We start from the raw sequence: 26,080 nt of genomic DNA, 5'->3' as shown, positions 1-26,080 counted from the left end.
CTGCTCGTTCGCGGATCTGACTAGCAGCCCAAAATTAGATAATTAAATAATGTGACCGTGTACCTAATGGGCTAGCAATCGGATTGGACTGCTCAGGAGGTGTTACATTCCGTGCTATCCTCACAAATATGGTAATAAGTATGGTTTGGTGGAAATGAGGACAGCAAACACAGTTTCATAAACAAAACCTATATTCTTAGCAAGCACAAAAATAAGGAGACAGCCACTGCCTTCGTCAATACACTGTTAATGACGGCTAATCTCATCACAGGTCGCTACAATTATTGTGCATCGTCACACGCAATATCCAGTCACTGTAATCCAAGTAATGCCGGCGCGGTAGACGCGGAAGTATAACAGCGGCACTCAATCTCACTGAAATCACTTTATAATAAAACTTTCTCACTTTTCCGCCGAATATTGATACAAAGGGGTTAAACCACGGCGTTGGCCACTCCCTTTGCCGGTAAATAGCAATAATTTCTGCTGGCTTTTTTGCACAGCTATTCCCGCCTCGCGGGAACCTAACACACCCTCACGGCATCCTCCACGCAACTAACTTCGCACTGCTCTCCGCCCAGTTATTCCCGCCTCGCGGGAATCTACCCAAGCCGTCCACTCGGCACTCCGGGGGATCCCCTCTAGCTCGCGCGTCCTGCACACACTACTCGATATTTGCCCTACCGACCTGTGTGAGCGCAAGTTTTAATAGTAAGGGCCTGCGGACCCCTTACAGTGGGTAACATAAAATTATTTTTATTTCTTGTGTTGTACGTGTGGTTAAAATGATTTTCCTCAAATAATTTTTGTCTGCTGTGTACAAAGATTATAATTGCATAAATGTATATGGAGGGAACTGTTAGGATTTGCAGGTTCCGAAATAATGGGTGACAAGATTCTGTTTGTTGTGCACTAGACATGTATCTTATAATTTTCTTTTGCAGTTTCAGTATTCGAGATACACTACTTGAATTTCCCCAAAAAATGATTACCATATATTGCCATCCCCATATACTGTGGAGTTCGTGCATATAATTTCAAATGGTGTGTGGGTAACATAAAATTATTTTTATTTCTTGTGTTGTACGTGTGGTTAAAATGATTTTCCTCAAAAAATGGTTCAAATGGCTCTGAGCACTATGGGACTCAACTGCTGAGGTCATTAGTCCCCTAGAACTTAGAACTAGTTAAACCTAACTAACCTAAGGACATCACAAACATCCATGCCCGAGGCAGGATTCGAACCTGCGACCGTAGCGGTCTTGCGGTTCCAGACTGCAGCGCCTTTAACCGCACGGCCACTTCGGCCGGCCGATTTTCCTCAAATAATTTTTGTCTGCTGTGTACAAAGATTATAATTTCATAAATGTATATGGAGGGAACTGTTAGGTACGACATTCTCTCATTCCCGATTTTAAAAACGACCGACCGACTCGTCACCGCTAGGCAACCAACCGGCCATCCCCCCAAAGATCTTATTCCTTACACAAGGCTAACAGGAAGCAACGAATCGAAGATCGATAAGACCAGACACGCCGCCAGGGGGCAATCTCAACAGAATCGTACGCAGCATAACGATAAATATGAAAGAATCAATTAACGATGGAATGGAAGGACTCAGAACAATCTTTACAGTGCGATATATGTCGAGAGCCGACACACGGCTCAATGATCTGGGCGCTAATTTCGATCCGTATTCAACGAATAATTAGAAATCGATTATGATCAGCTGGCTTGTTCACATTACATAGTCTTAAGTGTCATTTTGAACCACTTGAAAGGTAAGAAAGCTGTGCTGCGGCTATAGAGCAGTACGGTGCGATGTTTCAGGTCTGAACGACAAGTGCACGGGAGACGTGGAGGGCTCGTGCTACTTGGCCGTGGACGGCGACCACCAGCACGTGCGCTGCGCCAGCAACGGCACCTGCGCCTGCGAGGACGGCTACGCGCCCGACTACACCATCATGAGCTGCAGTGAGTATCGCTCGTCCTTCATACTGAACGTATTCTCATGTATAGCTCGCGCCGGATACGGTGGTCGATGCGCAGTGACCACTTTTCGTCCAAACCGCATTCGTTTGCTCGGAAGGGGAGGCCGATAAGCGTTTTCCAACTTTCGGCCAATCAGCGATAACAGAACCGTGGCGCGCACGCTGCAATCTTTCTCAAAAGATTTTACACAAACTTTTTGGTAAGAAAAATCATTTTTGCTTCACTTATAGCTCTATACGAGGTGTGACAATAAAGTAATGAGTCTGATGAGAAAAAAATTGTTGCTTACCGTTTTAGTCAAGTTTAGTGTTGTCCCATTCAAAGTAGTTCCCTTCCGATTGCACATACTTTTTACAGCGCTTCTGCCATTGATGGTTTCTGGAATTCATCTTCTGTAATATACTCCAAGATCCTCGCCACAGATTTTTGGACATCTTGTGTTGTTTGAAAATGGTTTCCCTTGACCGCCGTTTTGACTCTCGGAAATATAAAAAAGTCGCATGGAGCGATATCTGGTGAATAAGGTTTTGAGGTTAAAAATTGCTGTACTGATAGAGCAGTAGGGGATGGCGCATTGTCATGATGCAGAATCCAATTATCAGCAATGTCCGCACGGACACAAACAACTCTTTTATGAAGTCTTTCTAAAATTTCTTTGTAGTAATATTGGTTAACTGTTTGTCCAGGAGGCACCCACTCTTTACGAACAATTCCCTTGGAATCAAAGAAGCACACAAGCATGCATTCCACACTTCATCTTCAACATTCGTTCTGCCTTCACTAAACATCTTATGCCAACGAAAAACTTGAGTTCTTGACATAACCTCCTCTCCAAAAGCCTTCTGAAGCTTACCGTAAGTTGTCGTCGCGTTTTCACCCAATTTAACGCAAAAAGAAATGGCATACCGTAGCGCAATATTATGCGGTTCCATTTCTATGACAAGAGACACAAACAAGTGTTAACTCATTACAGTACAACTCAGGACTGATCAGTTGCATCGATGTGACGCTTGGACTAGAAGCAGCTTATAGGCCAAGGTAAAAGATATTGTGCCTACGTAAGCCTGCAGGGTTGCCACATCTTGCAAAGAAAATTAATGTCATTTCTTTATAGTCGCACCTCGTATGTCAGGTTCATGATGATGTGCCCATTATTTCATTAATGGTCATAGTTATTTTGATATTTATGTGAAACTAAGACACTGCGCGATATCTGGAAAAGTGCGCAATGAAAAATCGAGGTCGATATGATTTTGCCTTTGGTGTATATTAAATAATATGTTGTTGCTTATGAAATTTAGCGAACGCACGGAATTTTTCTTTAGACTTGGGTGGAGGTATCCAACTGTCATTGACCTCGAGAAAACAGATCGCATGTAGCACACTCATTTGCGATCGCGCCGCGCCAGCTATAAAGCCAGAGCGAAACACCCACAGCATTCCTCATATTTCATAAATAATTTCAGATATTGAAATGAGATTTGTCAAATGATAGTATCATCACATCGTTAGCAAAACTTCATTACCTACCATCTTATTCCAACAACTACAGACTTTTTTGGTGAAAGAATGTAAGTTTTAAGGGCCATGGATAGCTGCTAAAACGAGAAAAGCTATGGGTTTTGCAACAACATGCGTGAAGATATTACACCTTTTTTCTACCGACGACGGGCTTTCTCATACGTTGCTGACCTCACTTATTAAACCAGAGTTTCAGTCAGAATGCTGTCGCAACTGTGTCTGCTCAATTTGTTAGTGAGGTGCGACAGTGTAAACTCCGCTGTATTTTGGCAAAAGAACCAAATTTTGACATGGCAACCATAGAATTGTGTAGGTTTTACTTAAAATTCGCCACTCGTGGCGCTTCTCTGAAAGTTACCAATGGTAAAAAAAATAAATAGCTGCATTTTTGACGGAATTCTTTTTAGATACTAACGAAAGGAGACGTGACAGTAGACTTTTTGAATGGTGGCCATGCAAATGTAGGCTTTTAGAGGACACACTTAATATTTACAAAAAATGTGAGTGTAGGCTTCATTTTTGAATGGCACTTACCCTCCAGTGCTCGGCGTTTACCCTAAAGCGCTCTGAGCGCCCCCATCATTAGCGGTCAAGGCATTATGCACGCAGTATACGAGGGGCGTTTGAAACGTCCGGGCAAAGTCCGAGACATGGCACCACCGGCGCGTATCGAGGTCATATTTAGTTAGTAGCATCTTTGGAAAGAACATACACCAAGTTTCAGCCATATTGGTCTATTTCTTTGTGTTTGGCATTCGTGTGAATCAAGGAAGTCGAGTGATCGTCAAAAAATGGACGAAAAAGGATTTCGAGTGGTGAGTAAACATTACTTTATGAAAGGCAAAACGCCTCCGGAGACTAAAGAGAAGCTTGGTAAATATTACGGTGACTTCGATTAGAACAGTTTATAAGTTGTTCTAAATTTTCGGAGTGGTCTTATGGGCACAAGTGATGCTGAACGTTCTGGACGCCCTGTGGGGGATACGACTCCAGAAATCATTGATAAAATCCATGATATGGTGATGGATGACAGAAGAGTTAAGACGCGTGAGATTGCTAGTGCTGTGGGCATCTCGAATGAACGGGTACATAATATTTTGCATAAACATTTGGACATGAGAAAGCAATCCACAAGATGGGTTCCGCGATTGCTCACGCTTGACCAAAAACCGGAATCGTGTGAAGTGTTGTAAGGATTGTTTGCAGCTGTTCAGGAAGAATCTGCAGGATTTTATGCGTCGTTTCATCACTGTGGATGAAACATGGATACATTACTATGCTCCTGATACCAAACAACAGTCTAAACAATGGGTTACCGACGGAGAATCTGCGCCAATAAAGGCGAAGACCATTCCTTCGGTCGGAAAGGTTATGGCGACTGTCTTTTGGGATTCGTAAGGGATAATCCTCATCGACTATCTGGAAAATCGTAAAAATATTACAGGTGCATGTTATTCATCGTTATTGGACCGTTTGAAAACCGAGCTGCAAGAAAAACGCCGGTGTTTTGACCGCAAAGAAGTCCTTTTCCTTCACGACAATGCACCAGCACACACCTCAGTAGTTGTGATGGCAAAATTAATGGAAATAGGATACCAACTCGTTTCACATCCCCCCCTATTCTTCAGACTTGGCTCCCAAGGACTACTATTTGTTCCCAAATTTGAAGAAATGGCTGGCGGGACAAAGATTTTATTCAAATGAGGAGATGACTGCAGCAACTAATAGCTATTTTGCAGACTTGGACAATTCCTATTATTCGGAAGGGATCAACAAATTAGAACAGCGTTGGACGAAGTGTATAGGTCTAAAAGGAGACTACGTCGAAAAATAAAAAAGTTTACCCCAAACACGTAGGTAGTTTTTATTTTTGCACGGACTATTCAAACGCCCCTCGTACACAGGTCACTACGACGCGCGAGATAGGGTGGCCGAAGCGCAGTGAGCAGTTTTCGCTGAAAGCGCTGGGCGAGTTCATTCGCTCGTTCGGAAGAGAAGGCGGACACTGCTCACTTTCGCCTGGTCGGCTACGAGCTGTGGTGACAGAATCGACCCGCACCCCCTGCAGTCTTTCTCAAACGATTTTACGAAAACTATTAGGTTAAAAAATATTCATTTTTGCGTTACGTGTAGCTTTATGTGTCAGCCCATGACATGCCCATCATTTCGTTAATGGGTATAGTTATTGTGATATTTGCATTTAAGTAAAACACTGCGAGAAATTCGAAAAAGTTGGCAATGAAAGATAGGGGTCGCTATGATTTCGCGTTTGGTGGATATTGCATAATATGTCCCTGCGTTTAAAATTTAGCCAAAGTATGGTGTATTACTTTAGATTCAGGTGGAAGTCTCTGTCACTAATCTCCTGAAAATTGATCTGATGCGGCATACTCATTTGTGATCGCGTGTGCCAGCGATACAGCCATCGGTAGCTCCCTCAACAACAAATGCTGCGGTTTATGGAGTGGCATAAGTGAAGACGTCACACGCAAACTTTTGTACTGAGGCTGTGCTTTTTTATAAGCATTGACTTTACTTTCCTCAGTTTCTCATTTAATAAACTGAATAAACCACAGTTTCAGAATGCTCGCACAATTGTGTCTGCACAACGTGTTAATGAGGTATAATTGTCTAAACTCCGCTGTGTTTTGGAAAAAGAAGCAAATTTTAAGATGGAATCAAGGGAAATGTAGGTTTTACACAAAATTGGTCACTCATGACGTTTCCTTGAAAGCTACAGATGGTTAACAAGCCAGGCGAAATTAAATCGCTGATTTTACTGCATTTTCAGCGGAATTCCTTATACACTCCTGGAAATTGAAATAAGAACACCGTGAATTCATTGTCCCAGGAAGGGGAAACTTTATTGACACATTCCTGGGGTCAGATACATCACATGATTACACTGACAGAACCACAGGCACATAGACACAGGCAACAGAGCATGCACAATGTCGGCACTAGTACAGTGTATATCCACCTTTCGCAGCAATGCAGGCTGCTATTCTCCCATGGAGACGATCGTAGAGATACTGGATGTAGTCCTGTGGAACGGCTTGCCATGCCATTTCCACCTGGCGCCTCAGTTGGACCAGCGTTCGTGCTGGACGTGCAGACCGCGTGAGACGACGCTTCATCCAGTCCCAAACATGCTCAATGGGGGACAGATCCGGAGATCTTGCTGGCCAGGGTAGTTGACTTACACCTTCTAGAGCACGTTGGGTGGCACGGGATACATGCGGACGTGCATTGTCCTGTTGGAACAGCAAGTTCCCTTGCCGGTCTAGGAATGGTAGAACGATGGATTCGATGACGGTTTGGATGTACCGTGCACTATTCAGTGTCCCCTCGACGATCACCAGTGGTGTACGGCCAGTGTAGGAGATCGCTCCCCACACCATGATGCCGGGTGTTGGCCCTGTGTGCCTCGGTCGTATGCAGTCCTGATTGTGGCGCTCACCTGCACGGCGCCAAACACGCATACGACCATCATTGGCACCAAGGCAGAAGCGACTCTCATCGCTGAAGACGACACGTCTCCATTCGTCCCTCCATTCACGCCTGTCGCGACACCACTGGAGGCGGGCTGCACGATGTTGGGGCGTAAGCGGAAGACGGCCTAAAGGTGTGCGGGACCGTAGCCCAGCTTCATGGAGACGGTTGCGAATGGTCCTCGCCGATACCCCAGGAGCAACAGTGTCCCTAATTTGCTGGGAAGTGGCGGTGCGGTCCCCTACGGCACTGCGTAGGATCCTACGGTCTTGGCGTGCATCCGTGCGTCGCTGCGGTCCGGTCCCAGGTCGACGGGCACGTGCACCTTCCGCCGACCACTGGCGACAACATCGATGTACTGTGGAGACCTCACGCCCCACGTGTTGAGCAATTCGGCGGTACGTCCACCCGGCCTCCCGCATGCCCACTATACGCCCTCGCTCAAAGTCCGTCAACTGCACATACGGTTCACGTCCACGCTGTCGCGGCATGCTACCAGTGTTAAAGACTGCGATGGAGCTCCGTATGCCACGGCAAACTGGCTGACACTGACGGCGGCGGTGCACAAATGCTGCGCAGCTAGCGCCATTCGACGGCCAACACCGCGGTTCCTGGTGTGTCCGCTGTGCCGTGCGTGTGATCATTGCTTGTACAGCCCTCTCGCAGTGTCCGGAGCAAGTATGGTGGGTCTGACACACCGGTGTCAATGTGTTCTTTTTTCCATTTGCAGGAGTGTAGATACTGACCAAGGCATAGGTGATATCAGATCTTCTTGAATGATCACCATGCAAGTGTGGGCACGGAGGGGCTCCACTCAATACCTACAAAGAATATGAGCTTGGGTTTCTGTTTAGAACGGCACTTCCCCTCGAGCACTCGGCAATTCCCCACTACCGATCTCCCAATACATGTACTGCTGATTGTACATATACTAGGCACATTATTTTACATGCACTGTAACTATGACCCCCAATGACAATGTTCTGGTTTCCTTTTGGCAAGAAGAAAGTGCGCTCAGAGCTGGTGGCAGTTTGTAATCGCCCTTTAGAGTGGCTGAGCAAGCTAAATGGTGGAAGCTAAGTGACATAGTTCCATACTGAGTGCTCGAATACCTACAGGAGAGGTCCCCATGTATGTGACTGGTTTTTTGAAACCACCTGTTGCGTGGTATAAGCTACAATCCCAGATATCACATCCACCAGCCATTCATTCTGTTAGTTCTGTGTTTGCGAATCACTGGTAAAACAAAATTTCTCATTTTCACTATGGCCTTAAAAATAAGACTGCATTTCGAAACATATATATGTGCCAATTACTTTTGATGTATATGATATAAGTTAACCTAAACAGCATCTGATTATTTGTAAATGCATATAAAGAACTGTTATCAATATTAGAGTGGCTATGTCATGATACAATCACACACAGTGGCAGATTGTTAAGTAACGAAAATTTTCTGTGCTAGAAAACGCGGCCGTTGAATTAGTGTGAAATTTTGGAAACGAATATTGTTCCTAATTTTCTCTGGAAAGGTTCGTTTAGACCCTTCAACAGATTCTTACACTGTAACATAACTCAGTTCTACTCTGTATGCACACTGGAAGAACATGAAGTGATGAAACACATGTATGGGAAATCAGTCATTGCATGGCAAACTAACTTATCTTATTTTATGTCATTTATCAGGTTGCATTAGGAAATTAAACTTCTGTTATTTTTTTGAAAATACGATTCATTGCCGATGCAATAGTGTAAGGAGTGACAGGGCAAGTTGTACCAAATATATCTTTTACTTAATAGCTTCATGATATATTTATAAATCTATAGCAGAGTATTCTACAATTATGCAGACTCCTTTTAATAACATAGAAAAGTAACTCAAACTTGCATGAAAAATGACCTTTTCTTAGAAAATTATTCTTTTTCACATTTTTAAAATTATGTAAGATTTATTCTTTGGCTTTGTTAAAGAAATATTTTAACTGACAGTGGAGGAGGAAAGGAATTTTAATACTGAACACATGACATAATTCGTCCTGGATACCAAAATGTACACATCGTTAAATGCAATGAAATCTTAGCATTACACATATTACTTGGCTAACGCTTGCAGCAAAACAAACTCTGTTGTGTCGGCAGACTTGCCAACACTACGCACACTAATTGAAAGAGGCGGCCAAGATGCACGCGCTAACTCACGAAGGATAGAGTGAGGTCTGAAACAGGAGACTTAATGAATGCTATAAAGAAAAGTACGTATCTTCTGGACTACTTAACTTTTAATCCTTCCTTTGTATACATCATTCTTGATGAGACATCTGGAGATTGTGGCGATACAAGTGAGACTCTTTAGATACAAGCTATCTAAGGCTAATGGCGCCTTGCTAGGTCGTAGACATGAACTTAGCTGAAGGCTATTCTGTCTGTCTCTCGGCAAATGAGAGCAAAGGCTTCGTCCGTATAGTCGCTAGCAACGTCGTCGTACAACTGGGGCGAGTTCTCGTACGTCTCTCGAGACCTGCCGTGTGGTGGCGCTCGGTCTGCGATCACACAGTGGCGACACGCGGGTCCGACATGTACTAATGCACCGCGGCCGATTTAAGCTACCACCTAGCAAGTGTGGTGTCTGGCAGTGACACCACAAACTCAATGCAAATTATCTTCTTCCCTGTCTATAAAATCCTCTGAAATCATCTTCTGTTCTCAGTTACATGTTAGAGAGCATATCAATTCTCTGTATGGTATGTCCGCCATCCAAGCTCCTCACCTTGCCGTGATACAGTACTCCCCTTCCCTCTCTAGATAACAACTGCTTCCAACTCCTTCCCCGCCCAGACCTCTACTCAACAATACTACAGCATGTGGTAGCCAAAGAAGTCATATCAGTCCTTTATCCAGCCACGCAAGACCGCTCATAGTGGTGAACATTCCAAATAAACTGTTAAATATACCAAACAAATGTCATTTTTCGTGATATGATCATCTTTTGTAACCATTTCTCCTAATACGAGCACCTTTCAGCCTTCTTCATTATATCCCTAAAACTATCTACAATAAGCAAGGAATGAATACTAATAATAAAATAATAATAATAATAATAATAATAGTAATGCCCCCCATGAACCATGGACCTTGCCGTTGGTGGGGAGGCTTGCGTGCCTTAGCGATACAGATGGCCGTACCGTAGGTGCAACCACAACGGAGGGGTATCTGTTGAGAGGCCAGACAAACATGTGGTTCCTGAAGAGGGGCAACAGCCTTTTCAGTAGTTGCAGCGGCAACAGTCTGGATGATTGACTGATCTGGCCTTGTAACATTAACCAAAACAGCCTTGCTGTGCTGGTACTGCGAATGGCTGAAAGCCGTAATTTTTCCCGAGGACATGCAGCTTCACTGTATGATTAAATGATGATGGCGTCCTCTTGGGTAAAATATTATGGAGGTAAAATAGTCCCCCATTCGGATCTCCGGGCGGGGACTACTCAACAGGACGTCGTTATCAGCAGAAAGAAAACTGGCGTTCTACGGATCGGAGCGTGGAATGTCAGATCCCTTAATCGGGAAGGTAGGTTAGAAAATTTAAAAAGGGAAATGGATAGGTTAAAATTAGATATAGTGGGAATTATTGAAGTTCGGTGGCAGGAGGAACAAGACTTTTGGTCAGGTGATTACAGGGTTATAAATACAAAATCAAATAGGGGTAATGCAGGAGTAGGTTTAATAATGAATAAAAAAATAGGAGTGCGGGTTAGCTACTACAAACAGCATAGTGAACGCATTATTGTGGCCAAGATAGACACAAAGCCCATGCCTACTACAGTAGTACAAGTTTATATGCCAACTAGCTCTGCAGATGATGAAGAAACGGATGAAATGTATGACGAGATAAAAGAAATTATTCAGGTAGTGAAGGGAGACGAAAATTTAATAGTCATTGGTGACTGGAATTCGTCAGTAGGAAAAGGGAGAGAAGGAAACATAGTAGGTGAATATGGATTGGGGGGAAGAAATGAAAGAGGAAGCCGCCTTATAGAATTTTGCACAGAGCATAATTTAATCATAGCTAACACTTGGTTCAAGAATCGTAAAAGAAGGTTGTATACCTGGAAGAATCCTGGAGATACTAAAAGGTATCAGATAGATTATAGAATGGTAAGACAGAGATTTAGTAACCAGGTTTTAAATTGTAAGACATTTCCAGGGGCAGATGTGGACTCTGACCACAATCTATTGGTTATGAACTGTGGATTAAAACTGAAGAACCTGCAAAAAGGTGGGAATTTAAGGAGATGGGACCTGGATAAACTGAAAGAACTAGTGGTCGTAGAGAGTTTCAGGGAGAGCATAAGGGAACAATTGACAGGAATGGGGGAAAGAAATACAGTAGAAGAAGAATGGGTAGCTCTGAGGGATGAAGTAGTGAAGGCAGCAGACGATCAAGTAGGTAAAAAGACGAGGGCTAATAGAAATCCTTGGGTAACAGAAGAAATATTAAATTTCATTGATGAAAGGAGAAAATATAAAAATGCAGTAAATGGAGCAGGCAAAAAGGAATACAAACGTCTCAAAAATGAGATCGACAGGAAGTCCAAAATGGCGAAGCAGGCATGGCTAGAGGACAAATATAAGGATGTAGAGGCTTCTCTCACTAGGGGTAAGATAGCTACTGCCTACAGGAAAATTAAAGAGACCTTTGGAGAGAAGAGAACCACTTGTATGAATATCAAGAGCTCAGATGGCAACCCAGTTCTAAGCAAAGAAGGGAAGGCAGGAAGGTGGAAGGAGTATATAGAGGGTTTATACAAGGGCGATGTACTTGAGGACAATATTATGGAAATGGAAGAGGATGTAGATGAAGATGAAATGGGAGATAAGATACTGCGTGAAGAGTTTGACAGAGCACTGAAAGACCTGAGTCAAAACAAGGCCCCGGGAGTAGACAACATTCCATTAGAACTACTGATGGCCTTGGGAGAGCCAGTCATGACAAAACTCTACCATCTGGTGGGAAAGATGTATGAGACAGGCGAAATACACTCAGACTTCAAGAAGAATATAATAATTCCAATCCCAAAGAAAGCAGGTGTTGACAGATGTGAAAATTACCGAACTATCAGTTTAATAAGTCACAGCTGCAAAATACTAACGCGAATTCTTTACAGACGAATGGAAAAACTGGTAGAAGCCGACGTCGGGGAGGATGAGTTTGGATTCCGTAGAAATGTTCAAACACGTGAGTAAATACTGACCCAACGACTTTTCTTAGAAAATAGATTAAGGAAAGGCAAACCTACGTTCCTAGCATTTGTAGACTTAGAGAAAGCTTTTGACAATGTTAACTGGAATACTCTCTTTCAAATTCTGAAGGTGGCGGGGGTAAAATACAGGGAGCGAAAGGCTATTTACAATTTGCACAGAAACCGGATGGCAGTTATAAGAGTCGAGGGGCATGAAAGGGAAGCAGTGGTTGGGAAGGGAGTGAGACAGGGTTGTAGCCTCTCCCCGATGTTATTCAATCTGTATATTGAGCAAGCAGTAAAGGAAACAAAAGAAAAATTCGGAGTAGGTATTAAAATTCATGGAGAAGAAGTAAAAACTTTGAGGTTCGCCGATGACATTGTAATTCTGTCAGAGACAGCAAAGGACTTGGAAGAGCAGTTGAACGGAATGGACAGTGTCTTGAAAGGAGGATATAAGATGAACATCAACAAAAGCAAAACGAGGATAATGGAATGTAGTCAAATTAAATCGGGTGATGCTGAGGGAATTAGATTAGGAAATGAGACACTTAAAGTAGTAAAGGAGTTTTGCTATTTATGGAGTAAAATAACTGATGATGGTCGAAGTAGAGAGGATATAAAATGTAGACTGGCAATGGCGAGGAAATCGTTTCTGAATAATAGAAATTTGTTAACATCGAGTATAGATTTAAGTGTCAGGAAGTCGTTTCTGAAAGTATTTGTATGGAGTGTAGCCATGTATGGAAGTGAAACATGGACGATAACTAGTTTGGACAAGAAGAGAATAGAAGCTTTCGAAATGTGGTGCTACAGAAGAATGCTGAAGATAAGGTGGGTAGATCACGTAACTAATGAGGAGGTATTGAATAGGATTGGGGAGAAGAGAAGTTTGTGTCACAACTTGACTAGAAGAAGGGATCGGTTGGTAGGACATGTTTTGAGGCATCAAGGGATCACAAATTTAGCATTGGAGGGCAGCGTGGAGGGTAAAAATCGTAGAAGGAGACCAAGAGATGAATACACTAAGTAGATTCAGAAGGATGTAGGTTGCAGTAGGTACTGGGAGATGAAGAAGTTTGCACAAGATAGAGTAGCATGGAGAGCTGCATCAAACCAGTCTCAGGACTGAAGACCACAGCAACAACAATAATAGTAATAATAAAAAGACAGTCCTTAGCAGGACATATTTTGTATCGATAAGAACCTTACATTATATATATATAGACATTGATTTTAAATTCCACTTCTAGAGAATTTTCTTTATGCAAAGTCAATATACTGTTTGAACAGCTTTTCTGTGTACCTTAGGGAAGTTAAACATCAGAAAAGCAATAGTTACTTCAGGATGATGTTTTTTTTCTGCAGAAAGAATTTCATGTGTATTATAAGTTAGTGAACATGGTTATTTATGTTATAATACGAATAATTTATTCAAGGTTTTTGTCAAGAAAGTGGTTTGTCCAGTTTCTTTAATTATGTTTACATCTAATCAAATTAGGTGTGACATGCAAAACATATCATTTCCTTTTCTTACGCTTAAAAAATTAAAGTATTGAAAAAGCTCATACAAACAATGCCTTCTTTCTGTTTTACTCTAATGGGTAGTCTTAAAACAGTCTGCATTTAATCCTATTTCATTTGTGGCTTTACATTATGTTCCCAACTGTCTTGTTCCATCAGGTCATCGAGTTAATGACTCGAATGTTTACTCTTCACCGCTGTTTTCCATTCTTAATCTGACTCGAAAATCATACGCAGTTAACTGTACAGTGACGGTCCATACATGGCTCCTACATGAGAATTAAGAGTCCGAAGTTGCTATAACAAATGATTTAAAAAAATTCCTGTTTATTGGTGTCTTTCAGTTTGGTGAGAAAAAATGTCAAGTGTCTAACAAGTTAGGCAAAGGCATTGTGATTAGTGCCAGGGAGAAATTTCTAATTTGGTTGCTGAACTTGGTCGACGTTTATCGTATTTGTGGATGTAACCGAGACATTCCGAAAATCAGTGACATTTTGAAGGCCATAATAGACACAAGAAATTCTTTTTCTCTGATTAGTCACAAACGAGGGACTACACCACTGTATAGATAGTTTAGAAAAGTCGATCTCACTGCTGGGGACTATCCGTTATCTGGGACGCCAAGACAACCCCAACCCCTGCGACTACTTCGAAGCTCCATAACAGCATGGCTCTTTGTCGAAATCCTCCAGCCAGATTGTCTATCTATCTGGAAAACATTTCCAGGTGGACTGTCATCAGAAGACAACGTGAACCCTCGCAGAGCTACCACACCAACACTGTATGAAAGCTGTGGACACCGGCCCTTTTTCTCTGCCTGACAATTATCAAGCATGTCCTACTAATCGTACATACACCAGCAACAGTCGCGTATTCTGTAGATCGATTCAAGTCGCTTGGATGAACAAAAGATAAAATTTTAATGTCTTGTCTTCATCGATGTCGTTAGAGATGGAGCACGACCACGACTGCACAGGAAAGTAACCAAGGCTTTATTTAAGGAAATATTCCATCTCAAATTGATTTAAAGAAACCATTCTAAATTCTCCTAGTTCTTATTTTGTGGTTTCCGATAATTTACATTTCCCTTCCATACAATTCTGTGCTACAGATGAAAAATTTTATATAAGTCTTCTTCAGTTTCAGCCCAATGTTAAATCCTTAGACTACTTTGGTTGAAGCTCCTTTAAAAAGAATAACACTATTCTGTTTCCGATTATCCGATTATTGTAAAATCTTTCAATTCATCTACAAACTCCCTTTCAGTTTAGAGGTTCAACATGTAATTTTTCTCTTTTCTATTGACTACTCATCACTTTCATTTTTTTGTTTTATTTGTCCTTAATCCAAAATATTGTGACTAGTGCCCACTCGATTCCGCATTAAAATTTAAGGATTGACGACATTTAGAGTCATTCAGTGAAGGTGCAATTATAATCTAGTATGCATTTGAGTTGGTCGCGTTCTATTTCCCACATTCTCGTGTGAGATGTCTATGTGATACATTCCATATTAGCCATGAGCTCAGGTTGTTGTATTGCTGAAGTCCTTTGAAAGTAACAGTGTACAATGTTTCAGGAGCTGGTGGAAAAAAATAAATGGGAAGATACTATGAACAGTGTCGACGAGACGAGGATGAGGCAGTGGAGGTGCTAAGTGTAGTTGTTATTCTTTCTTGAGATGGTGCGGAAAAATCTTTCATTTCCTTTACAGATGATTTAAGTCCGGAGTTGGTCATATGGTCTCTGTTAAAGGTACCTAAAGAACGAAATTTCGTGTTACGTGAATGACGTGGTAACGTAGCTCATTGGGTTTGTCGTTCAACAGCCACACGCAGAGCGGTTTAGAAGTACGCTGGTCGTTCGCTGATGCAGTAGCGGAAGATCTTTCTACTACTATACCACGGTAGAGCACTATTCGCAGACACACAAAAGTATCCTAATACTTGTAAGTATCCGAGTTAGGACTGTTGTGAGATACATTCTCGTCGGAAATCCATTTGATGAAGTGAGTTTGTGTGGAGGAGGGATCGAGGGAAGAGGGGGGATGGGGGAGAGGGTGACAGTGACTTCTTTCGTGAGCTGAAGCAGCACTGCACATCACGTAGGTTGTTTACAGTTCATGCACATTACCTTTTTTTTTGGAGGGGGGGGGGGTTCGGGAAGGGGGAGGGGTGGAGGAGTTGGGGTTGGGATAGAGATTGGGGATAGTGATGGATGCAGCTCTGCTTACAGTGTATCACTGTGCAGAAGGCGGGTCACGTTTTGCAGTGTGGGCGGCTTTCTTCATAAAGCGCAGCGATATATTACGACCTATCTAGATCTTCAATGCCTAAACAATCACCCCTAAAGTATTAACTGAAACGTGGTCGAATCTTGTTGTCATAACATACGTTGCCCTTTGCAGGTGACTAACGTTTTTATGCATATTCATTAATGATGGAGAAACATCTGTTTACCCTACTGTCAATTCTACACCACTGTGTATTCAGAATTTACTTGCATCTCGAATAATTGTACCTACACACTCAGCTATCAGTCTGCATAAATTTTTCCTTGAGCATTAATAAGCTACGTGTTTATTTGTTGTTAAAAAGTGTCGATGAGAACGTTTGATATATGTCGAAAGTAGTATTTCTCCTTTCAACAAACTAAAGTCATGTTACGACCCGTTGCAGGAATCTACAAGGCTTGTTCTGCAGACGCGGACTGCACCGAGTTCGTGAACGCACAGTGCGGCAACAGTGGCAGCTGTTCCTGCAAAGCTGGGTACCACACCATCACCGACACTGACCAGCGCAAGATCTACTGTGCCAAAGGTAGACACACTTCCGCACCAGCCTCTACAAATAACAGTGCATTTGATTTTGTAACCTCCGCGTGACACAGTACTCGTTATAGCCTGTACTACGGTAAGTGAGCGGGGTTCACCTTATGAGAAAGGATTTTTGTATAGATATCGACCACGTGTGCCTGAATGGTGGCAAATCAGACTTACACCCACTCTGTAATAACAATGATCCGTCAAGCAGGTTCGAAATGCAACTACACGTCAGGGTGGACCAAAAGCAACACTGAAGATGCTGCCAATTTAATAATAATACGGTCGCCAGCCTAATTAGGCATTAACTGAGTTTCTTCCCTGTACAAGTTGGTATATATTCATGCAAAACAACAAGTTGTAACACTGCATAATACAGTAGAATTTTAGAACCAAAAAATCTATTGAACTGATAGTTTCACCTTCTGTACTGATATGGAAAAACCATGAATACATAACACTACACTATAATGTATACTACAAAACTTTATACTGTCTATTAATCTGATTAAAATCGGGCATAGGTTACCCTAGAGATTGTACTTTCATGCCCCACACACAAAATGTCAATTTTCATAAAGATAAAACACTGATAAATTTTGACTTTTATATTGACATTAACTTTTTCTGGTCAAACGAATTTAGAACACTTCAGAATTCAAATGAATAAAAAAAAGGGGGGGGACCGTGAAACTGTTATGATAGCTGTATTAAAAAAATGATTACTGAATTTATTATACGTTCAAGATTTCCAGTATATAAGTTACTACTCTTTTCATCTTATTTACTGCTCATTTAAATACCTTTATATCTGTCTCGAAATAATAAACTTCATTACTACATCAATATCAAAGTTATCTTTCAACTTAGTTAGACCTTCGTTATTCATTTACTGGTTCATTAACAAAACATTTCTTTAAACACCATTCTAACATAGCTAGTTCTGCAAATAATCATTATTAACACAAATTTTAATTTTCATTTCGGGACACTCGGATTGCACAACATTTGGGAAGGACCCTGTCTAGGTTAGTTGTGAGGATAATTAAATGATGGGAAAGTTCTGGTAAAATTTAGGTTATTATTGAACAGTTCACTCTATGGTCCATACGAATACAGTACTAAAAGTTTCAACCTGCTTGTATCGATGCGGCGGTTGGCGAGCGGCGAGATGGCGAGGCACAGAGCACACATACAACCACAGCTATGGCTCCTGATGTATCGGCACTTTAATTCTTCTTAGCGTCGCAATATTTTTCCATCTAATGCCTATGTAATTTCACCATGCTGTGTGGGCGTTGGAACGGCATACCAGAGGCTCAGTGAAGCTATGTCTTCCAGGAGAGCCTCCTCGCTCCAGAAGATGTTGCTCAAACCAATGCCCGTTGTGCCGTGCAGTGCCCGTGTGCATTTTCCCGCGCTCGCCTGCCATCCACCTTTTACCGCTCCATGACAGACCGGGTATTCACCCTAGGTTTTGCATTCTACATATCCTAACACATTGCCTACGTATGGACCAGATTCACAGTTACAATTTTAAACATCTTACAACAGTCTCAACATTTGTTACATTTCAATTCTATTACAATATTACTTGACATTTGACATAAACATTAATATTCACATTGAAACTTGTTTACAGTTTTCTTAACATAATGACATGAAACAAAAAAGAAATGAAATCAGAACATCAATTACACAAGTTTATCGAAAAATCAGAAGAAAAAAATTATTTGTATGTACAATAGTACAGCGTCGTTGTTGTTACAATTTGTAAGCGATTCGAAAGAGGCCAGCGAGGCTATACAAAATGTGTCTTTTCACTCATGTCCTACAAGCAGGTTGAACTGAACGTTCTAGAGAGATTGTGTTCGTACACATACAGGAATTCACATTTTCGAGAACAAAGAATGTCTACATACTTGTCCAGAGAGCAGCTTTGTAGCATATGTTCTTTGACCTGGCAGCTATTGGAAGAAACTATTATAGCATGATTGTCAGTGAACCTGCAAGGTCGACAGAAATTGGGCCCTAAAAGAAAGATGGCTATTTCATTTTTACTCTCATACGGTCATTAGGCTTGTGATACTTCCCAGTTAAACGCAAAACTCCTGAAGAAAATCACAGTGAGCAAATTACTCCAAAAAGGCAGTAAGTCTTTCAACTAGCGATCTACTATCTGTTAGACTTACTTACAAGGGAACCTCCCAATCGCACCCCCCTCAGATTTAGTTATAAGTTGGCACAGTGGATAGGCCTTGAAAAACTGAACACAGATCAATCGAGAAAACAGGAAGAAGTTGTGTGGAACTATGAAAAAAATAAGCAAAATATACAAACTGAGTAGTCCATGCGCAGGATAGGCAATATCAAGGGTAATGTGAGCTCAGGAACCCCGTGGTCCCGTGGTTAGCGTGAGCAGCTGCGGAACGAGAGGTCCTTGGTTCAAGTCTACCCTCGAATGAAAAGTTTAATTTTTTGTTTTTAGACAATTTTCAAAGTTCAGGCACTCACACATAATCAACTTCGCTCTCCAAAATTCCAGGACATGTTCAGATTTGCTTGGACATATGCAGGATTTGACGGTCTACGCACGGAAAAATTTGAAAACGTTAAAAACATATGTTTTGACAGAGAACAGGGAAAACTGTGCGACTGTGAAACTGTTGCATTCATTTGTTGCAGTTTATGTGACAAACTCTTATGTTTTCATCACTTTTTTGGGAGTGATTATCACATCCACAAGAAAACCTAAATCGAGCAAGGTAGAAGAATCTTTTTAACCATTCGCCAAGTGTACATGTTAGGTGGGTCGGCAACATATTCCTGTCGTGTGAAGCACATGCCGTCACCAGTGTCGTATAGAATATATCAACGTGTTTCCCCGTGGAGGAATCTTTTGATCTATGACCTTGCGATCAAATGTTTTCGGTTCCCATTGGAGAGGCACGTCCTTTCGTCTACTAATCGCACGGTTTTGCGGTGCGGTCGCAAAACACAGACACTAAACTTATTACAGTGAACAGAGACGTCAATGAACGAACGGACAGATCATAACTTTGCGAAAATAAAGAAATTAAACTTTTCACTCGAGGGAAGACTTGAACCAAGGACCTCTCGTTCCGCAGGTGCTCACACTAACCACGGGACCACGGCGCTCCTGAGCTGAGATTATCCATGATGTTGCCTGTCTTGCACATGGACTACTCAGTTTGTATATTTTGCTTATTTTTTTCATAGTTCCACACAACTTCTTCCTGTTTTCTCAATTGATCTGTGTTCAGTTTTTCAAGGCCTATCCACTGTGTCAACTTATAACTAAATCTGAGGGGGGTGCGGTGGGGAGGTTCCCTTGTTAGTATTAAAAAAATAAAAAATAAATATTTCACACTGATTGTAGTGTTGTTAGGCACCTCAGAGAGGTCATGCCAACTGGAACAAAATTATTTTCGGAGGAACAGAATAAAAATTAAAACCACAAGGACAAAAACGAGATGCCGTGGCTCCTTTGAAAGTACCCTGAATCAGTTGCACAAGTTCCGACTCTACAGGACGATGTTCTGGGACAGCTGCAGGTCGCTGTCAAGTCGTCCAACCACGTGCCACACGTCCGCAGGTAAGCCATGAAAGACTGACATCGGCTTCCACGACGCACAGTTCGGTAGTGGACTGTGCGCACTTCGAGTACGTATGAAAGGCTAGCTAGCGTGGTAGACGGAGAAAGTACGAGCCTCAGCCCTCCAGTCGATACTCACGTTACTAGTGAAACACAAATTTAACATCAACTGCTTTACTACTCAAGCCAACAGTGTTCAGTTAAATACTCATTTATAGGTTAGATGTACACTGCCCCCCAAAAAATTACACTACTGGCCATTAAAATTGCTACACCAAGAAGAAATGCAGATGATAAACGGGTATTCATTGGACAAATATATTATACTATAACGGACATGTGATTACATTTTCACGCAATTTGGGTGCATAGATCCTGAGAAATCAGCACCCAGAACAATCACGTCTGGCTGTAATAACGGCCTTGATACGCCTGGGCATTGAGTCAAACAGAGCTTGGATGGAGTGTACAGGTACAGCTGCCCATGCAGCTTCAACACGATACCACAGTTCACCGAGAGTAGTGACTGGCGTATTGTGACGAGCCAGTTGCTCGGCCACCATTGACTAGACGTTTTCAATTGCTGAGAGATCTGGAGAATGTGCTGGCCAGGACAGCAGTCGAACATTTTCTGTATCCAGAAAGGCCCGTACATGACCTGCAACATGCGGTCGTACATTATCCGGCTGAAATGTAGGGTTTCGCAGGGATCGAATGAAGGGTAGAGCCACGGGTCGTAACACATCTGAAATGTAACGTCCACTGTTCAAACAAGAGGTGACCGAGACGTGCAACCAATGGCACTCCATACCATCACGCCGGGTGATACGCCAGTATGGCGATGACGAATACACGCTCCCAATGTGCGTTCACCGCGATGTCGCCAAACACGGATGCGACCATCATGATGCTGTAAACAGAACCTGGATTCATCCGAAAACATGACGTTTTGCCATTCGTGCACTCAGGTTTGTCGTTGAGTATACCATCGCAGGCGCTCCTGTCTGTGATGCAGCGTCAAGGGTAACCGTAGCCATGGTCTCCGAGCTGATAGTCCACGCTGCTGCAAACTTCGTCGAACTATTCGTGCAGATGGATGTTGTCTTGCAAACATCCCCATCTGTTGACTCAGGGATCGAGACGTTGCTGCACTATGCGTTACAGACATGCGGATAAGATGCCTTTCACCTCGACAGCAAGTGATACGAGGACGTTGGGATCCAGCACGGCGTTCCGTATTACCCTCCTGAACCCACCGATTCCATATTCTGCTAACAGTCATTGGAATTCGACCAACGCAAGCAGCAGCGTCGCGATACAATAAACTGCAATCGCGATAGGCTAAAATCCGACCTTTATCAAAGTCGGAAACGTGATGGTACGCATTTCTCCTCCTTACTCGAGGTATCACAACGTTTCCCCAGGCAACGCTGGTCAACTGCTGTTTGTGTATGAGAAATCGGTTGGAAACTTTCCTCATGTCCGCACGTTGTAGCTGTCGTCACCGGCGCCAACCTTGTGTGAATGCTCTGGAAAGTTAATCATTTGCATTACACAGCATCTTCTTGCTGTCGGTTAAATTTCGCGTCTGTAGCACGTCATCTTCGTGGTGTAGCAATTTTAATGGCCAGTAGTGTAGTACACCTGGAAAGGCGGTGATGGCATATCGCTCCTGGGGCATAGTAGAGGTATTGTTAATGATCTCAAAGTCGTACGCCAACGGGTAGCATTGTGGCATAGCTATCAGAACGCTATCTACGTCTATACAAGGAATGCTCGCAGCCAGAAGGCTCAGTGAACTGCAAACGTGTGAAGCAAGCAGGTAACCATGCCACTGACACACGCTCGTGCTTTGTACAGCCAACTGAACGGGTCTGGAGGGGTTCGAAGTGTGGCCTTTCGAGTGGCAGAATGAACATTTCGGAGAATTGCCACACAGGTTGGACGTGTTGCGTCGTTTGTGCTACGATGATGATATCAGTAGTTACGCGAATTTACTCGCACCCGTAGACGAGGTGACGATCTTCCAGTACAGACGCACGCCAGAATCGTATTGGAAGGGCAGTAGTGGCAGATCGTACAGGTGCCACAGCAGAGGTAAGAGGGCTTGTGAGTCCAGACGTGTCAACAAGAACTGTTGCGAATCGGTTATTAACAGTGGGACTACAGGCAAGCACACTTCTAGCTCGTCTTCCACTCAGCCAAAACATCGACGTCCACGGCTCGATTGGTGCCGTGAGAGTATCACTTGAAAGATCGTCAGAGTATCGCTTGAAAGATGGAATGGGGCAACGTGGTCTTCAGCGAAGAAAAGAGATTCTGCTTGCACGCAAGTAATGGTCGTTTGCACGTACGACTTTGTGAGCGCTGTCTCGTAGAGTTCATTTGTCCAACACACACTGGCTCCACCCCAGTCCTTATGGCTGGGGTGCGATAAGCTACAACTGTCGATCACTTTGGTGTTTTCGAGGTACGTGCATTGATACTTTCAATGATAAAGTGTCAGTAGAAACATTTTCACGAGCTTCTTTTAGTTGGCTCGTGAGAAGTTTCTGCAACTGTTTCTTTGGTTAAACTGATTATGTGAAATCTGCCTTATGTATTCGTTGTCAATTACTACAGTTTCAGCGGGCGTGAGTCAATTTGAACGTTTTCTAGGCCGTTTTGTAAAAGCTTGAACTACTCAGAAACTCACGTACGGCCGGCCGCGGTGGCCGTGCGGTTCTAGGCACTGCAGTCCGGAACCGCGTGACCGCTACGGTCGCAGGTTCCAATCCTGCCTCGGATATGGATGTGCGTGACGTCGTTAAGCTAGTGAGGTTTAAGTAGTTCTAAGTTCTAGGGGACTGATGACCTCAGATGTTGAGTCCCATAGTGCTCAGAGCCAGAGCCAACTCACGTACGTCATAAGCAGTCCTCGCCATACACTTCTTTCAGTAAAAGGTAGGTTTCCGTAGCTGTATTTCCAAGTTTCATGTGGAACTCCACGACAATGCTCTATTATTGCACTTATCTAAACAAAATAACCGACTCTACACAAACGAAGGCCACGGTCGCACTGATTTGTCTTCAGACACCAGAGATGCCGCATTCGACTCCTAAGAAAGTTTTACGCTTCAGTTATTGCCAACTCATTTTTGGTGCATGTGTACCTACTGTGTGACAGCATCAGTTCTGTTATTTTATAGCCACAACTCGTATAATGACGCAAAGGATTCATTTGTCAAGAACTTCGTTTGTGTCTCTGGCTTTAGAACAGTTTTTCTCGATTATCCTAAGAGGAGAATATTGTGTCGGAACGTGTGAGTCCCGCCGTGTGTTGCAGGGCTGCGGGAAGAGTGCTCGGCGCCATCGGACTGCGTGAACAACGCAGAGTGCCGCGACGGCCGCTGCTCCTGCCTGCCGGACTACCTGCCCAGCGTCAACGGCGCCCGCTGCCACCACAGTGAGTACGCGGGGCCCTGCCTGCAAGCTGCAGTTTGTGGCACCAGGCAACAGGTGTAGCACACACACACATAGGGTTCATGAAATGCGTATTTGTCGATCAGTTGTTTTACTGAAAACCTCAAGCATCAATCGGTTTCGGTCTTAGGCCATCATCAAAGGTACTAACACAGACAAATATAGTGCACATATTCTTTCTTTCTTTCTTTCGATTACGCCATAGTCCCGCAGCGATCGCAGGGTCGGCGTGGTTGCAACGTATTTGGCAGTGTTAGTTGTAGGGTTGGCCGAATGCCCTTCCTGCCGCCACCCCGTACCCCCCAGGAAGGAATCAGTGTACCGCAACTGTCTGCGTCTAGTGTAAATCGTGAAATAGTGCGGACGTGTTGCAAATGTCTGCGGCGCGTGTAACTGAGGTGGAACGTGGGAACCAGCCCGGTATTCACCTAGCGGGATGTGGAAAATCGCCTAAAAACCACATCCAGGTTGGCCGGCACACCGGCCCTCGTCGTTAATCCGCCGGGTGGATTCGATCCGGGGCCGGCGCGCCTACCCGAGTCCAGGAAGCAGCGCATTAGCGCGCTCGGCTACCTTGGCGGGTTAAATATAGTGCACATATACAGGGTGTTACAAAAAGGTATGGCCAAACTTTCAGGAAACATTCCTCACACACAAATAAAGAAAACATGTTATGTGGACATGTGTCCGGAAACGCTTAATTTCCAAGTTAGAGCTCATTTTAGTTTCGTCAGTATGTACTGTACTTCCTCGATTCACCACCAGTTGGCCCAATTGAAGGAAGGTAATGTTGACTTCGGTGCTTGTGTTGACATGCGACTCATTGCTCTTCAGATTTTCTGTGAACGTTCGGGCAGGCATCGTTGGTGATGTCTCGATTGGGCCCCATGTTCTTCCACCTATGCTCAATGGAGCACGTTATCATGATTTCATACGGGATACTCTACCTGTGCTGCTAGAACATGTGCCTTTACAAGTACGACACAACATGTGGTTCATGCACGATGGAGCTCCTGCACATTTCAGTCCAAGTGTTCGTACGCTTCTCAACAACAGATTCGGTGACCGACGGATTGGTAGAGGCGGACCAATTCCGTGGCCTCCACGCTCTCCTGACCTCAACCCTCTTGACTTTCATTTATGGGGGCATTTGGAAGCTCTTGTCTACACAACCCCGGTACCAAAAGTAGAGACTCTTCGTGCTTGTATTGTTAACGGCTGTGATACAATACGCCATTCTCCAGGGCTGCATCAGCGCATCAGGGATTCCATGCGATGGAGGGTGGATGCACGTATCCTCACTAACGCAGGACATTTTGAATATTTCCTGTAACAAAGTGTTTGAAGCCACGCTGGTACGTTCTGTTGCTGTGTGTTTCCATTCCAAATGCGATTTGAAGAGAAGTAATAAAATGAGCTCTAACATGGAAAGTAAGCATTTCCGGACACATGTCCACATAACATATTTTCTTTCTTTGTGTGTGAGGAATGTTTCCTGAAAGTTTGGCCGTACCTTTTTGTAACACCCTGTATATGATAAGAAATTATAAAGGTGTACAAAACGAACGTAAATATCTAAAAGATTAAGAACCGTTAAATTAGATACATCTCCGGTGACAATTATTTGACAATGGATACAGTCTAGGTGTTATAATATGTAATAATTTCCAGTATAGTAAGTGATACACAGGACATTTACTGTGCCCTGAGTAGTGACGTCAGTTAACAGGACAGAACATAAGTACTGTCATGGTACAAACATGAAGAATTGGTCGGAAACCTTCTCCAAACCTCTTCATTATGTATTACAAAGTATATTGATCATGAATTAACTGCTGATTGCAGGAGACTAGGCTATCTTTGGCGAACTTTTTTGATACTTCTCCTTGTAAACAGAAAGCGGGACACGAAGTTGCCATTACAAAAATAGAAGACATCTATCTCACATCAAGAACGTACAAACCTCTTCAATACCTAGATGGTAAACAGTAGCACAACTATTTCATAATTATCCATGAGGTGTATAAAAACAAACATCAGTCACAACATAAACGTAATGTGCATGGTGTTGATAACATAAAACTGGCTAAAAATAAAGTTCTTACAAATAGGTACAAATTGTCAACTATCATTCATTTACAGCCTAGTTACATTAATCAACCTTTACCATTAGGTAATGATTATGTATGAAGGACCACATCAAATGTCAATGTCATGTCACTTTTATTGTTTATTTTGAGAAACGAGATCTAGATGTAATATATCACGAAAATGTAACAAATCACAGCAAAATGAAACGAGTGACTAATTTTGGCTTTATGGACAGCTGGTAGCAAGTGCATACAACAGTAAACATAGTCACACAATTTTCCTTTTAAAAGCGTAATATATCTGTAAGGCATTAAATGATTCGTCT

At 43.0% G+C, this 26,080-nt stretch overlaps 1 protein-coding gene across 1 annotated transcript in view; it reads left to right on the top strand.

Moving 5' to 3' along the window:
- LOC126253085 (cell death abnormality protein 1-like) overlaps positions 1-26,080 on the top strand; it is a 195,285-nt gene that overhangs the window by 118,502 nt on the left and 50,703 nt on the right. Inside the window, exons 4-6 of the mRNA XM_049954189.1 lie at positions 1,831-1,974; positions 16,444-16,584; positions 23,528-23,647. Of these exons, the coding sequence (XP_049810146.1) occupies positions 1,831-1,974; positions 16,444-16,584; positions 23,528-23,647 (405 nt within the window). The remainder of the gene's footprint in view (positions 1-1,830; positions 1,975-16,443; positions 16,585-23,527; positions 23,648-26,080) is intronic.

Source organism: Schistocerca nitens, chromosome 1 (genome assembly GCF_023898315.1).
Source record: "Schistocerca nitens isolate TAMUIC-IGC-003100 chromosome 1, iqSchNite1.1, whole genome shotgun sequence".
Taxonomy (NCBI): domain Eukaryota; kingdom Metazoa; phylum Arthropoda; class Insecta; order Orthoptera; family Acrididae; genus Schistocerca; species Schistocerca nitens.
Note: the sequence above shows the minus strand (reverse complement) of the source record. Positions and strands in the feature narration are given on the sequence as shown.